Below are 14,851 nucleotides of genomic sequence, written 5' to 3'. Positions count from 1 at the left end.
AGAGAATGTGAGTTCTATTAACACTTTATGCTCTTTTAAGTTTAAGAAACCTATAAAGTGTTTCTCACCATAGCAACTAGATCCCTGCACACCTCAAAAACAGAACTTCAATAATCCTTACCAGCCGATGTTAGTAACTCATCCTAAGTGCATGCTTCAGAGAAGAGAATAAAACAGAAACAATTCCTCAGGGTACAGTTAATAAAGACAGCGTTATTAAAAGCTTCTTCAGGATTTCCCCTAAGAGCAATCCTGGAAGTGAAGGACATTATCTGCATTCAAGGAGGCTGATTCTAAGAAAGTGCCTCTCATGATCTTTCAACTCTTCCTGAAGGCCTACTGTGTGCTTAGCTCTGGCCTAGATGCTGTGATGGCAGAGCAGGGCTTGGAGGGAAACACATAACACAGAAGTTATAAGTCATTGTTTCCATCCTCAGGGAGATGGTAACTGGGTTGGGAGAGGGGGCACAGAATAACATGAAAGAAGAGAGGAGAGAAGACAATAGTAGAGACACATTGGCAAAGCCAACTTACTTCTGCAGGTCTTCTGGTCCGAGTTGAGGATGTACCCTTGTTTGCACCTACAGACGTAGGAGCCAGGGGTGTTGATGCAGAAATGGGCACAGTTATGCTTCAAGGTGCTGCACATATGGACAGCTGGAAGGGAAGACATGAGAGGTGAAGTGGACAATGATGTCTCTCCTGAATGCATTCCACCCAGCAAACATTCAGAGCCTGCTCTGTGGAGGAGAGGACAGGCAACTCCTGGTCAGAGTGGTTTATAGTCTATGGATAGACAAGACAGGTCTACATAAATGCCCCTAGCAAGACACAGATAAAGGGCTATGTCAGCTCAAAGGAAAATGGTATTAGGTTGCACCATATGACTAACCAAAACAGAAATTTCACTCGGTTCAAAGACACATTTAGTGAAGCAGGGGAATCAAAAATCTGCTGACACCTGAGGGGAACTTGCCTAAAGTGCAGATTTTCAATAGGCAGCATTGGGGTGGAGATTAGGTAAACAAGAATATGGTAAACAATCAACAGTTTCTCAGGAACATATGTCCCAAGAATGATGTACTAATATTTTCATGTCCAAAAGCATATCAAAAATTTTGGAGTAAAGATGTATTTCTGTATTTATTGTTTCCATAATCTATAGCTCTCAAGTTAAAGTATCTCTGCATTTATTTTCAGATGTACCTAGACTATCAAATACATCAATTCTTGCATAAGTCTGTCTGGAGCTCATAAAAATTGTCATTGTTTTTGCACCTTAATTTACGGCTTTACTCAGTTTAATGTAACTTGAATATATTTACAGTTACATACAGTTTAACAAGCGTCAGTATAAAAAAGGGCACTAGTTATGCAACTGTTCTAAAAAAAGATGACTATATGTAGAAATAAGTTTTTATGAAGCCAAAATAAAAGGAGATCTCAAAGGTGACAAATGATTCCATTAACACAGTGCTCAGGAAAACTCAGCTGCTGATGAAATCGACAGTATGTCTTAAGTAAATGTCTCTTTACTTCTTAGTAAGAAACATAGTGAACAAAAATGAATTAGGGCAGTAGGAACTTTTTTTCCATACAATCTAGAATTTATTTTGCTGAGTTATTCTGTGTTTAGCTCCTGTTAGATACAAATAACATAACTCACAGTGTGTCACTCATTTTTCCCATCATGAAGGAAGCCTGGTTGCCAACCACAGGGCAGGACCCACTGGTGCCAGTCTTCCTACTGCGACCCAGACAGACTAAATAAGAAGATAGGAAATGGGAGGCAGGGAAAACATCTCTGGGGCAGCTGTACCGCATAGTGGTAGAGAGGACGGCTCCTGGGGATAGACTGTCTGAAAGCTCAGTTTCACTGAGCTGCATGAATTACCAACCTTGTAAGAATTACTTCATTTCTCCGAACATCAGTTTTTTCACCTGTCAAGGGGGGGAGCATTAAAAGAACAATTTCACAGGGGTTTGGAGTGACAGCTTATTTGGGCCATGTGCCATAAAAGAAATTGGAACTGAGAGATTGTAATTTGGTATATCGGAAAGAACAGTGGGTTAGGAGCCAGCACACCTGCGTTCCAGGCCCCCTCCACCTCTAACAGGTGAGGTAAGTTTAGGGAAGCTCTTTTATGCCTTTTTTTTTTTTTCCTCTTCTTCACTTGAAGAATAAAAGTATGAACGGTCTCTAGGGATTCTCAGTACAGACGTCTATTATTTTGTCTGTTCAGCACCCAGATTCTAAGAGAATGGGGCCTCCGATGGACCACAATCATGTTCTTTGAAGGGCCTGTCTGAAGGGTGCCCATTGGCCTCACTTCCCATCAGGCCCTCTGGTTTACACCAGGTCACAGCTTTGTGTTAGGAGGGAGCAAAAACAAATCTGCACGCTAAGTCACTGGCAGGACTGATCTTTTGATTAGGAAATAGGAATATAAATGCTTTTTAATGACCACATTCATGGTTAAAGGAGTGGTCAGTATGGCTGTGGGCTGATTAGGGTTATGGAGAGGAACAGTTCCTGGGAACACAAAGTCAATGCTGGAGTTAATCTGGCCTCTCCACCTAACAGGGCTTCAAAGTGGGTGCAAATCAGTGTAGACTCTGCCGGGGCCAGCTGATGCAGGGTGTGTCTTGGGAACACTATTAGAGCCTTAAATCCTGTATAGCCTGGGTGGGGTGGGGCTAATGGGGGTCGAAAATACCAGGCTAGGCTGATAAAGCAGGCAGAAGAGGTTAATTAAAAGCAGCCCTGCCCAGGTTACACTGGATCAACGAAAGCTCAGGACAGATGTGCATTTCTCAGCTCCTAAATCCAGTATTCTCTCTTACTGGGTGGCAAACATGGTGGAGGGACCCCGGGATGTGTGGGTTCTGATCTCCTTGTGGACAAGGCCTCAATTCACAGGCCACCCGGCCTTCAAGCTTCTCGGGTGGTCTCTGGGTGGCCTGAGAATGAGACCTCAGTAGTCTTCCTGCCTGCAGCTGCCAGAGCCCAACCCCGGGAGGGAAGTGGCTGCCCCCAGGCATGAAGCTGTCTTCGTGCCCAGGTTCACGGCCACACACCAGGGGGCGCCGGAGCCAGACTCCCCCCTCCCCCACCCCTCCCCCCTCCCCCACCCCAGCCGTCTGGTTCCAGAGCCTAATCCTTCCCAACTGTACAGAAAAGGTTCCTGCCTGACAGCGCTGGGAGACGCCTGCCTGGCCTCCACTGACAGATCAGGCACTTTTCAGTTTTGCCCACAGCAGCGGCCACAGCCCTTCTCTCCCTGAAATCTGCCCCTCCGTGTGTGCTTGGAGGCGTTCCACTTCCCTGACAAGGGCCTTTTCCAAACAATGGGCCATGTCCCCTCAGCAGCTCATGAAATGAATTGACAGGCTCTGGACCACCTTTATTTATTTACTTATTTAAATAAAATAGGGGCAAAAAAAGCGACAGTATCATCATTCCTTGCCTGGATTCCTGCAAGGGCTCCTCACTGGGCTCCTTCCACCCTTGTACTCCCGCTGTCTCTTAGCCACTCAGCAGCCACAGCACTGCTTTTAAATTGTGGGTCACATCACCACGCGCCTGGCCTTGAAACCCTGCACGGGCTCCCCCGTGGGAATTACACCGAAAGTCCTCCCCACGCCCCCGCCACGCCGCCGACCGCGCCTTGAGGTTCTAGCGCTGCCGCCGCCCCCATGGCAGGCCCACCCGCACCCCCTGCCCCCGCCGGGGCCCACTCCCACGCGCACACGTGCCCTCTGGCTGGAATGCTCTTCCCTTGCCTTCCTCAAGCCTCCTCCAGATGTCCCCTTCTCGATGAAGCCGACCCAAACCACCCAAATTGCATCTGCCCTCTCCCAACTCCCATGCTCCCCGTGCAAACCGTCTTTTAATTTTGCTGCCTTGCCATAAAGCACATGTGCCTCCTCCTGTGTTCCCTACCTTGCAGGAGGACGCCATCATCTGTTCTAGAATCTTCTCTCCTTTACCAAGGGCTTTAAGCAATTTTGGAGCGTGGGGGCTAACCAATAACATGAGATAGCTCTCAAATCAATCGAGCTGGGCAAACAAGGGGAGGGGCAATAATGTGTGAGGGGCTTCCTGCTAAAAGTAAAATCCTCCCAACCTGCATCTTGGATTTCACGCCCTTGACTTTGGTTCTCCATCCTTAGTCATCCTTGTGGATACCAAGTGGGTGGGGGTGGTCCTAGGGTGGGGGTGAACTCCCAGAGGCTGAAGAGGCTATGACGGTGATGAGGTGAAGGTGATGGGAGATGAAGGGGAACAGAAGGCTTAACATTCTTGAAATCATTGTTTTTCATTGTGCCCTCTAAACATAGGGACCCTGGGACAAAATTGTTATAGCCCCATCTTACCCTCCCCCGCCCCAATTACTGCCTGAGAACTAGGTATTTGCTCAACCTGCCCTGTCCTCTCACTCCCAAGCCCTCTCTCTGCCTCGGCTCTAGTGGTTAGGATCTCTGGCCTGGACTGTTGCAAAAGCTTCTGCATTTGTCGACTTGCTTCCGGTCTTGCTCACCTGTCACTGGTCTTCCTCCCCTGCTGCAGAGAGACCTTTTCAGTCCCTGCACTGGGTCATGGTATTCGAACCCAGGTCTCAGGCATGGCAGGCAAGATCTCTGCCACTGAGTCATCGTGGCCCACCCTCAGACCCACCTCTTACTAGTACCCTTTTTAAACTTTCGGTTCTAACCACCCCAGTCTCCAGTTTAAATCTCACAATTTAAAACATGTCAGGACCTTTCATTCCTCTGGGTCTTTGCACATGTTTCCTACACATGCTGATGCTTCTTCCTAGGAGGCCTTCTCAACACTTCATTGGTCATCTTTCAAGTCTGTGTGGTTATGTCTGTATGGTTGACATCTTTCAAGTGAAGATGTATGCTCTGAGCCAGAATGACTGGGTTTCAATCTCAACTCTACTACATATAGCTGTGTGACATTGGGCAAGTTACTTAACCTCTCAGTCTCATTTCCTCTTCTGTAAAATGGGAATTATAAGAGCACCTACTTCACAGTGTTGTGTAAATAAAATGAGTTGGTTCAAAACAGCACATGCACATATTAATATCAGTACATACCAGTGATGATTATTACCTCCTCTTTAAAGGTCTCCCAGAGCTTTGGCCCGAGCTCCTCCCATCCCAGGTGACTTTCTGAGGCCCTCAAAGTGCACCAGTCATATAACAATTATCCCACTGCACTAAAAAGAGAGCACCTTCCCACCAGCCTAGCATTGGAGGATAAGAGATTAGGCTCCAGAGCCAAAGAATGCAACCTGAATCTCCAACTCTGCCTCTTAAGCTACTTATCCTCTCTAAGCTTCAGTTTCTGCTTCTGTAAATGGAGATAATAACAGTATATGCCTCGTAGGACCATTATAATTATTAAATGATTAATATATGTAAAGTACCCAACATGGGACAAAATTAGCTGTCATTATTGCAATGTAGCTCAATAAATGATTAATGAATAAATGACACTTCCCAAACCTCAGAGAAGTTGCCCGCGACCTAGAAGACATTCACTGCTGTTTGATAATTGGTGTGCAGATCGAACCTGAAAGCATTAGCCTAGCCTTCTGGAATTCGTTATATTTGAGTATCATAATACACAACGTGATGCCCCTTGAATAGGGCTCTACACTTGATAATGCCTGTTCACGCCTACTCCATGCATGAGTCATCCGGCTCTTACAGACAAGACAGCAGAGGCTCAGGATGCTCAAAGGATGTGCTGCACATTGTACAGCTGGCGGGAGGGCTGGCTGAGGCTTGAATCTTCTCCTTCTTGCCCTACGAAGGCTTCCCTTCAGAGTTTCATCCATTTCAGATGGATGCCAGCCATAAGCAGAGATACCTAGCATGGCCAGACAGTGGAGGTCCTCATCAGAAAATGGTTCCCCTTAAAAGAAGAGTTTATCATTCCTGATGTTATGTGGAAGAGTGGGATGAGCAAGAGATTTAGAATCGGCACTCCCTCATCTCCTGCTGTGGGCCCCTGGATCATTACTAAAAATCACTCATCTGTAACAAGGGCATGCCAGTGTCATACTGCCCACCTCCCCACCCTCAGGAGGAGCAAATGCAGTAACATAAGGGAAAGTGCTTTACAAACTGCTGCATGGATAATAAAGAGGCCCTGGGGCCTCCTCAACCTTTCAAGACAGTTGCTGAATCTGCTCAGCAGAGCCCAGCCCTTTGGGGAGAGAGCAGCTGCATCTTCTGCGGGGTGGGTGGGGAAACCATTTCTCAGGCCACACAGACCAACCAGATAATGCTGATGTTTTCTTAGAGCTTCCATATTAAAACAAAGATTATGGGAGTTGGGGTGGGGAAAGGAATGCAAACCGTCTTTTAATTTTGCTGTCTTGCCATGGAGCACATGGTGGTTCTTCCAGGGACATGTCCATATTCAGCAGCACTGGTGGGAACCATCCTGACCTCCAGCTTCCCAGCTTGATCATGTTATCTTTCCATGTGCTGATAAATCTAGAGTGCTTATGAAAGAACTCTCCCCTTAAAGCTGTCCAATATAAATGAGTAAACCATCAAAACTGTTACTGAACCAATTTCTTTTTTTAATATTCCAGGAAAGGGAGACTATAAGTTCTGCAGAAGTCATTTAAAGTCATAAACCTTAAAAATGTTTTCAGTGTGTTCTACTGATTGAAGTTTTCCAGTTGATTTAAGCCACGGTGCGTCACATAACAGCCCCTCTGCAGTACCGGAGGAAATGGCACTTCTGAACATATTCCAAGTGACATTGCAGAGAAAAGAAGGTTACTTTTTCTTTATGGCATTGATTTTACAAGTAAATTTTTTGATTTTGGAGTCAAGATAGAATGGGGTCTGCTTTTTGAGGTTGCTCTCAGTTCTCAGCAGGGAATTTTTCTGAGACACATCAAAAGTACAGTTCTCCCTCCTACCTGAGGCTTATAAGGGGGGTCTAGGGTTTGTCATATTCTCAGTACTGGGCCCCAGAGCCCTAAGGAGGGGCAAGTGCCTGCTCCTGGGGCATTGGTGGGGAGCCACATTTTTAAGCTCATTCTCCACCTGAGAGAATTAATAGTCAGCTAAAAATAGATGCTTCCTTTTGTTTCCCCATCAAAGCATGGCAGCTGGAGGGCACTCGGAACCCTGGGGGTGAGTAAGGCGGGATTGGACAGTGTTTATAATATTGGGACACATTTCTAGTTTCCAGGAGCTAGAATGGAGCCTAGATTGGCACCAGCTCCTACCCTCCTGTGGGACTAGATGGCGGCCATGGAGGAGAGAAAGTGGGGAGAAAGCAAGTTGACCTGGTAGAAAAGTTAAGTTTCAAGTAACCAGGAGGAGTCTGGGAAGGGAGAGAGAGGCCTTGTGGGGAGAATAGAGGTAGAAAGCAGGAGATGAAAGGAAACCATTAAGATTGGAGAAATCAGCTCAGGCCTTGGGGAAATTTTGACGGGGGGAAGGCACCAAGACCACATCTTAGTCTTCCCCATACCTGGGTCTCTTTGCTGTTGAGAAAACATCTACAACTCTCACTGCCATGGAGCAAAAAATGCCTCTGTTCCCTGGAATTCCTCATCATCCATGGAAAAAAATTAGGTTCTTTTTTTTTTTTTTTTTTTCTTTTTTGCCCTTGCCTTTCCACCCTTAACTCCTGCACATGAAATTTCCACTTAGGGAATGCCAGGACAGTTTAATGTGCTAGAGAAAAACTTCATCTTTCTACTCTTACTCATCTGGCAGTTTGGGTTTAAATGTCCCATCCCCAGGGAAATCCCCCCAAGCAATCCCTGCCAGTTAGGCTTATATGCTTACATGCTCTGTTGTGTTCTGAATTCTTCCTCATTACACTTATCACAACTGCACATACTTATGTACTTGGTTAATTATGTCTTTAATTTCATCTGTCTCTTGGCCAGAGAGTATGCCCCAAGAGCATGCTGTGTCTCTCTTGGTCTTTCCAGCCCAGTGCCTGAGACATGGTACCACCATGAATACTTGAAAATTAATCAAGGATTAATGATTTCCCTAGGATAGCCCAGAGGAACAGGACTTACTGCACAACTTGTTCTGGAACACAGAGATCAGCGACTCAATCTGGCTGAAGTTGGCCACCAGGAACACATGGTCTTTGTGGGGCTCGCTCCCAATGGCCTTCAGTGTGTTGAGGTCCACCTGGCCCACGCCAATGGCAAAGATCAGGATGCCTGTGTCCCGTGCCTTTGCAGCCACCTCGGCCACAGAGTCCTGTGGCCGCCCATCCGTCACGATCATTATGACCCGCAGCACGTTCTCCCTCAGGGGTCGGGCCCCCTCCGCCTCTGAGAAGGCGATGTTCAGGGCGTACTGGATGGCCAACCCTGTCATGGTGCCGGTGGACAGATGCCTCATCCTCTTGACGGCACGCTCCACTTCAGACTTCCTCTTGAAGGTCTTGAGGGAGAACTCATTCTTGACTGTGCTGCCATATTGGAGCAGGCCCACCCGCGTGACATCAGGACCAATGTCCAAGAATTGCAAGATGTCCATGATGAACTCCTTGACTTTTGCATAGTCGTGGGTGTTGACGCTGCGAGAGCTGTCAATGATGAAGACCAGATCCGCCCGCTTGTTCTCACAAGAGCTCTCTGAGGAAAGAGGAAAGGTACACCCATTAGAAGAGGGTCAAGGGCCAACTGTCGATTGCCTGTCCTTGGAAATCTTAGAGCTCGGGATTAGCTTTCAAACCTCCAGCATTCATCGGCTTTTATTCCATGCTCAGGAAAGTTAGGAGGGAATATATGTGTATGACTATTAGCTGGAAACAGAAATTTCTTTTTGCAAGATAAATGAACACTTTAGTTCCTAGAAAGTTATAAGTTTTTAGGTGGGCAAACACCTGATCAGGAGCAAAATTATCATTTGCTGCTTGCACATAAGGTCGGTTGGATACTGCAAGGAATATAAAAGAAGCTAGGACAGGGCCCCTCAAGGACATTACAATCTACCAGGGGAGACTTAAATAATAGAGCAATGAATGAATAACTTGTCTGAAACTGTATGGTTCTGACAATAGATGTTTAGAGAGAGGGATATTAGTAGGTCAAGGAAATAGGATATGACTGGCCTTGACAGATGTGTAGTGTTTGGGCTGGGGAGAAGGAACACATGGAGAAGGGCACATGAGCAAAAGCCCAAGTTGGAATGAATATGGTGGATAACAGAATATTAACAGACCTTGAAGAAGAAGAATTTGCTACAAGATGTAGACAGGAAATAAGTTGGGGGGGTAGTCTAGAGCCAGTTATAGAAGGCCTTTAAATTCAAAGTGAGAAATTTGTACATGATGCCACAGGTGATGGGGAACTATCTTAGAACCCTATCAGGTAAATGGCCTCTCCTGAGGAAAGGGACATAATGAAAGTCCATTGAATCTGGCAGTGGTTTGCAAGGTGGGGGGATCCAGACCATTTTCGGGTGTTGCAGTAATCTGATTGACAGGGAGCCCCTGATCTCAACCAGGGAGGAATTTGTAAAAATGGAGAAAGGACCCCACCCATGCAACATTTCAACAAGGGACACAGTAACACTGGAAAAGGCAAACATTAACTCTCACAACCACCATACTTATTCCTTAAGCAGCCAGGTGAGAAGGCTACAACACATTCCTGCTGCATTTGAGGAAGAGGATAATACTGGACGAGATGGCAGCCTTGTGCCTCAGCTGGTGGGAGTTAGGCAAGCTTGTTTGAACTCCTCGGATTTTCTGAGCTGCCACCCCCAGCTGGGGCGAGTCCCTCCTCTCAACCTTCCCTTCTCCCCATCCCCACCCCAGACTTTGCAGCTAAATCAGGATTTGACAGGAATTAGGAAAGAGATCCGAAATGCTTGCCCTAAATCCCAATCACCACAGCTGCAATAAAGAGAGAAAGCCAAAACTTACACAGCGAGCCCAGCCATAAAAATGAAGAGTGGGAAAGGCCATGAGATCACCCTGTCCTGGCTGGCTGCCAAGGCTGACTCGTCCCGAGTGTGGTTCATGCGCGCGCGCGCGCGAACACACACACACACACACACACATCTACTGTAGCTTCAATTCTAGCAATTTTCAGTGAGGCGGCACCCCTAATGCCAGTATCCTGACAGACAAGCAGCCTTCTGCCACACCCATGCATAATACTTGGGGGCTGGGTGAATTTTCTTTTTTAACCTGTTTCCTTAAACAAATACATTTCAAGGAAAAAGAAAGGGGAGGATGATCCTTTAGCTTAAAAGAAACTTAAGAGACATAAACCAAATGCAGGGTATAAGTCGTCTTTGGATTCTCATTCAAACAAACCATCTGCTTAAAAAATTATGAGACAATCAGGAAAATTTGAACAGTGCCTGGACAGCAGATGATATTAAAGTTATTAATGTTTTAGGAGTGGTCGTGGTATCATGGTTATGTTTTTGTTTTGTTTTGTTTTTGAATATTTTTATTGAGATATCCTGATGCACAATATGGTCCATGCAAAGTATACAATCAATGGCTCACAATATCATCACATAGTGTGTATTCATTACCATGATCAGTTTTAGAACATTTGCATCATCCAGAAGAAGAAATAAAGGGAAAAAGAAAAAGCCCATACACCCTATAGGCTGGGTGAATTTAAAATGAATTTCTCAAAACAGAGACCTCAAAAACTGCCTTTTAGGACCCAGCAACAAGATCAATATAAAATCTGACATGCAGGGCATTTTAAAATCTTTTCTTTTCCAGAGCATTTTCATCATTTACTATCTCACTAATTTTCAGAACAAGCTCTTGAGAAAAGAGCTAGAAGTATTATACCTACTAGATGAGAAAATAGAAGCACTGGGGTTTGAAAATATTACCATTAGAAAAAGAAAGAAGAAAAAAAAAAGCAGCAAGAAGTAATAGCCACCTCGCTGGGAAGTTGTGAGAATTCAAGGAAGTAATTTAGGTAAAGGATACAGCCCTATGCTCAGCACATGGGAACACTCCACTAGGTGGTAACTGCATAGACAGATTCCTCAGCCTCCACCTAGACCCCCATCTCTTCTTCCTCAACCACCACTCGTGTCTGGCCGTAGAGTAGTAGAAGCAGGGCTGCTGCTTATGGCTGTGCAGTTTGTGCTGCACAAAGCTCCTGCCTGAGGAGATGAGTGGGGCTGAAAGTCCACCATGCCCTGAGCCCCAAGGACTGTGCTCCCCCTGACAGGCACCTGGAGTGAATGCCTTTCTGAAGTTCACGAAGATACCAATGATCTAGCATATGACCCTGAGTAGGCACAGTGGATGACAGATCTGCAGGACCCAGGAAGGAGGACAAGGGCCAGGCAGTTTCAGGACCCAGGCTGACCCCTGTCAAGGAGCCACACCTGTCCCACCCTTCCTGCAGGAAGAATTTGGCCTGATGCTCTCCACCTGCTGAGCAGAGCAGGAACCAGGATTAGATTCTGCCCCTGGGGAGGAGATGAATGAACGGTTTGTGAGGAGGGAACAGAAGGGCAGCAGAGCTCTTCCTTTGACAATCTTAGGAAGCAGGCAGGCCATTCTTGGACTGGGTGTTTTGATTGGGGGTCTTAGCCATGGTATTGACATTCCACTAAGCATTATAGCCAGTCTGTGTTAAAAGGCAATTTAAATCGATGCATGGAAGTTCCGTGGGGAAGCGTCTGCTAAACTGGATTCATTCCTGTCAAAACAAATGTGTAGTTTGCACAAAGTCTGGAAGTTTACAAAAATACCACAAAGGTTCAAAGTTGGAGGTTCCAAGTCAAGTGAGCAGTGACTGCAAATTGTAAACCCCAAGTCCTGGCAGCCCAAGCAACCAAATTTCCTTCTAGACATCTCCTCAGGTCCCTTGAGAACCTTGCAGCTTTTCCCTGGAAGGTTAGTTCAGTGGTTCTCAAACTTGAGTGTGCATCAGAATTCCCTGGAAGACTTGTTAAAAAAAAAAAAAAAAAAAAAAAGCTCATTGGGCCACACTCCCAGATTCAGTATGTCTGGATGGGAGCCTGAAAATTTGCATTTCTAACAAGTTTCCAGGTGAAGTTGATGCTACCAATCCAGGGACCTCTCTTTGACAACGGCTCAGAAAAGAAGTTCTGGGAAGTCTTGACAGCACTATTTCACTGTGAATTTCCTGAGGATGGGAAGCTAGCCTCATTCATTTTTGTAGTTGTGCTTTGGAGAATGTAGTTACTCTTCACTCACTGTGGAATGAAATTGGATTCTGGGCAGTGAATCAAGGCCTAAGGTGGAAGGGGCTGAGTCAGAGCAGACAGTTCCAGAGGATGGATGAAAACCACTAAGTCAAACAATAAAACCAGGTCTGGGTCCTGCTAATAGAGTCATAGATTCCTGGGCCCAAATCTTTGCCATCCGTTTTGTAAGGCAAAAGGCTGCGTTTGAACTTTTGGTTCATGGAATCATAGACTCACAAGCTTTAGGGGTTTAAACAGAGTCCAGATTTCTCACTTTATAGAAGAGGAAGCTGAGGCTCACAGAGGTGACTCTACTTCCCCAAGACATACTGGCTTATTATGGTCAGACCTGGGACTGGGCTGGTGGCTTTTCCATAATCCCACACTTGCCTCCAGTGGAAAATGATCAGCCCAGCTGGCATTACATTTATGAGCTTTGCAAGTTCTTGGGCACCTTGAAATATCTGCTGTGAAGGCCTCACAGCTTCTCCACTTGGGCCTTGCTGAGAAGTGTTCAGTGGATCTTCAGTGTCCTGTTCACACCCTCCAGAACACTAACTCCCCTCTCACACTAACAATTAGTTCTGATGAATGCCATCCCCATCTCCTTGGCTGGGAAATGGAACAGAAATGAACTTCCTTCTGCCCCTTCGTGGCAAGGACTTTCAGCAGCAGTTGGAAGAGGGCTTGTAGGCATATAATACAATGTCATCCCTCTAACCATGAAGAGGGCTTGTGGGCATATAATACAATGTCATCCCTCTAACCATGAAGCAATGGTCTGGCCTCTCTCAGCAGCACTTCCAATACTGTCAGCGTGACTCCAAAGTTCAAGAGTGACCCTTACCCTTCCAGGGAAGGTGAACATGGGCCAGGATAATTTTAGGGGACATTCCTATCCCTGTGGAAATGTAGCCTACAAACTCAGAGCTATTTCTTCCTCTCAGGGAAATAGTTCCTGCACGGCTTGTTGCTAATTAGCCTCCCTGCTGTGGCTAAATTCAATTTCAGCTGTGTAATTGTACAGTAAATAAGTGGTGACATCTATCTTGGGAAGTCAGGGTATGTTTGGAGAAGGAGGAGATATGAATCTTCATGAAGAGGGAAAAGTAACTTCATCTGGAGACTGCTGGAGGCTGTGAGACACTCAGTGAAATGAGCAGCAGTCCCGTGATCTCAGGGCATGTCCAGCCTCTGCAATTTGCTATCTGTGTGGTCTTGAGCCTCTCTTTAACCTTTCTGACCCTCAATCTCTTCCTCTGTAAAATGGGGATTAAAAAATATCACGCAGGATTGTTGTGAGACTAAAAAGAGGATTTAATAACAATTTATAGCTGATAGTTACTGAGCACTTAACAAGTGCTAGGCCTTGTCCTGAGTGTTTTACATGTGTTAACTTATTTATTCTCCATACCACCCTTCGGGAGTAGGTATTATTACTAGCCCCATTTTATAGATGAGGACAGTGAGGTCTAGAGAGGTTAGATCAAGGTCTCTAGGGTAGGAGTAGGGAAGCTGGGATTTGAGCCCATCTTGTCTGGCTCCATAGCCCACACTCTTAACCACCAAGCAATGCTCATAATGGATGTGAAGGATTTGGTCCTTTTGGACCTGCCATTCCCAGTTTACCCACAATGCAGCAGGACCATGCCAGCTCTCTGGGGTCAGTTCTTCCCTAACCTGGAATTAGGGCCGAGAGCTGTGGCTCAAACTTGCCTGTCTCCTGCCAAGTGCTTCTCCCTTGCTAAAAGTCTATTTGTGTGCTTTTAAATTTAATAAAAATGATGAAAACAGATGTGTACCCCCCTGGAGAGCAGCAGCCCAGTAATTCAGGCTGTTAGTCACTCTCCTTCTCGTTCACTTGACAAGTGCTTCTTGAGAGTTCGGTAGAAGCAAGGCCCTGTGGCAAAGTGCAGGATGGGACAGGTGTGATGGTGAGGCAGGGGTCACCCACCTCTGAGGGGTGGTGGGAGAGAGGAGGGATACAGCCTGGGCAGTAAGTGGGTGTCCAGGGTGGGGTAGGGAGGGAAAATGGATTTCAAAATATGTGAAGCTTCATATCAATTCCCAGTAAAGTCCCCATAAACACGTGGTTTGTGGGCACTTAGAGAACTGTGAACAATTTAATGACAGAAGGGAGAAAATGTGAGAGTTTCTAGGACAGTGGAAACCAGAGTATGATTTTCAGGCAGCACTAAAGGCCTACCTGAGGTCGGTGATCATGAAATGTAAGTGGGATCAGTCAGCCCCATCGCATGTTTTGCTGCAGTCATAGTGAGCTGCACAGGCATTGGGGAAAAGTAGGCAACAATTGGTTTAACCAGGGTTGTCGTTTAGCCCAAAAAGAAGGAGGAATCAGGTGAGGGAGAAGGCAGTTGAAAAAGTGACTACAATGATCTCATATGGATTAAAGCTGGGGAAGTAGAGACAAGAGGAAATGAGGGTGTGCAGGACAGGGAAAAGGCAGCAGGATCAATGGACCGAACACTCAGACAAGGTAAAAAAATTCTTGGAGTTGGTATACCAGAAGGAGCGAGCAGGGAAGAGCAGAGGTTTGGAATTGAGATATGGAGGGATTGCAGTTACTGGTAATCATGGGGTCAAGGGTACGACCCAAGGAGGAAATGGCTGGGATATTGGA

At 46.1% G+C, this 14,851-nt stretch overlaps 1 protein-coding gene across 3 annotated transcripts in view; it reads right to left on the bottom strand.

Annotated features, from left to right (window-relative positions):
* MATN2 (matrilin 2) overlaps positions 1–14,851 on the bottom strand; it is a 200,865-nt gene that overhangs the window by 127,257 nt on the left and 58,757 nt on the right. For all 3 annotated transcript variants that reach the window (XM_077167296.1, XM_077167298.1, XM_077167297.1), the window contains exons 3-4: positions 8,073–8,642; positions 535–657 (exon numbers count right to left, since the gene is read on the bottom strand). In XM_077167296.1, the coding sequence (XP_077023411.1) occupies positions 535–657; positions 8,073–8,642 (693 nt within the window). The remainder of the gene's footprint in view (positions 1–534; positions 658–8,072; positions 8,643–14,851) is intronic.

The sequence above is a fragment of the Tamandua tetradactyla genome, chromosome 6 (assembly GCF_023851605.1).
Source record: "Tamandua tetradactyla isolate mTamTet1 chromosome 6, mTamTet1.pri, whole genome shotgun sequence".
Classification (NCBI taxonomy): Eukaryota; Metazoa; Chordata; class Mammalia; order Pilosa; family Myrmecophagidae; genus Tamandua; species Tamandua tetradactyla.
Note: the sequence above shows the minus strand (reverse complement) of the source record. Positions and strands in the feature narration are given on the sequence as shown.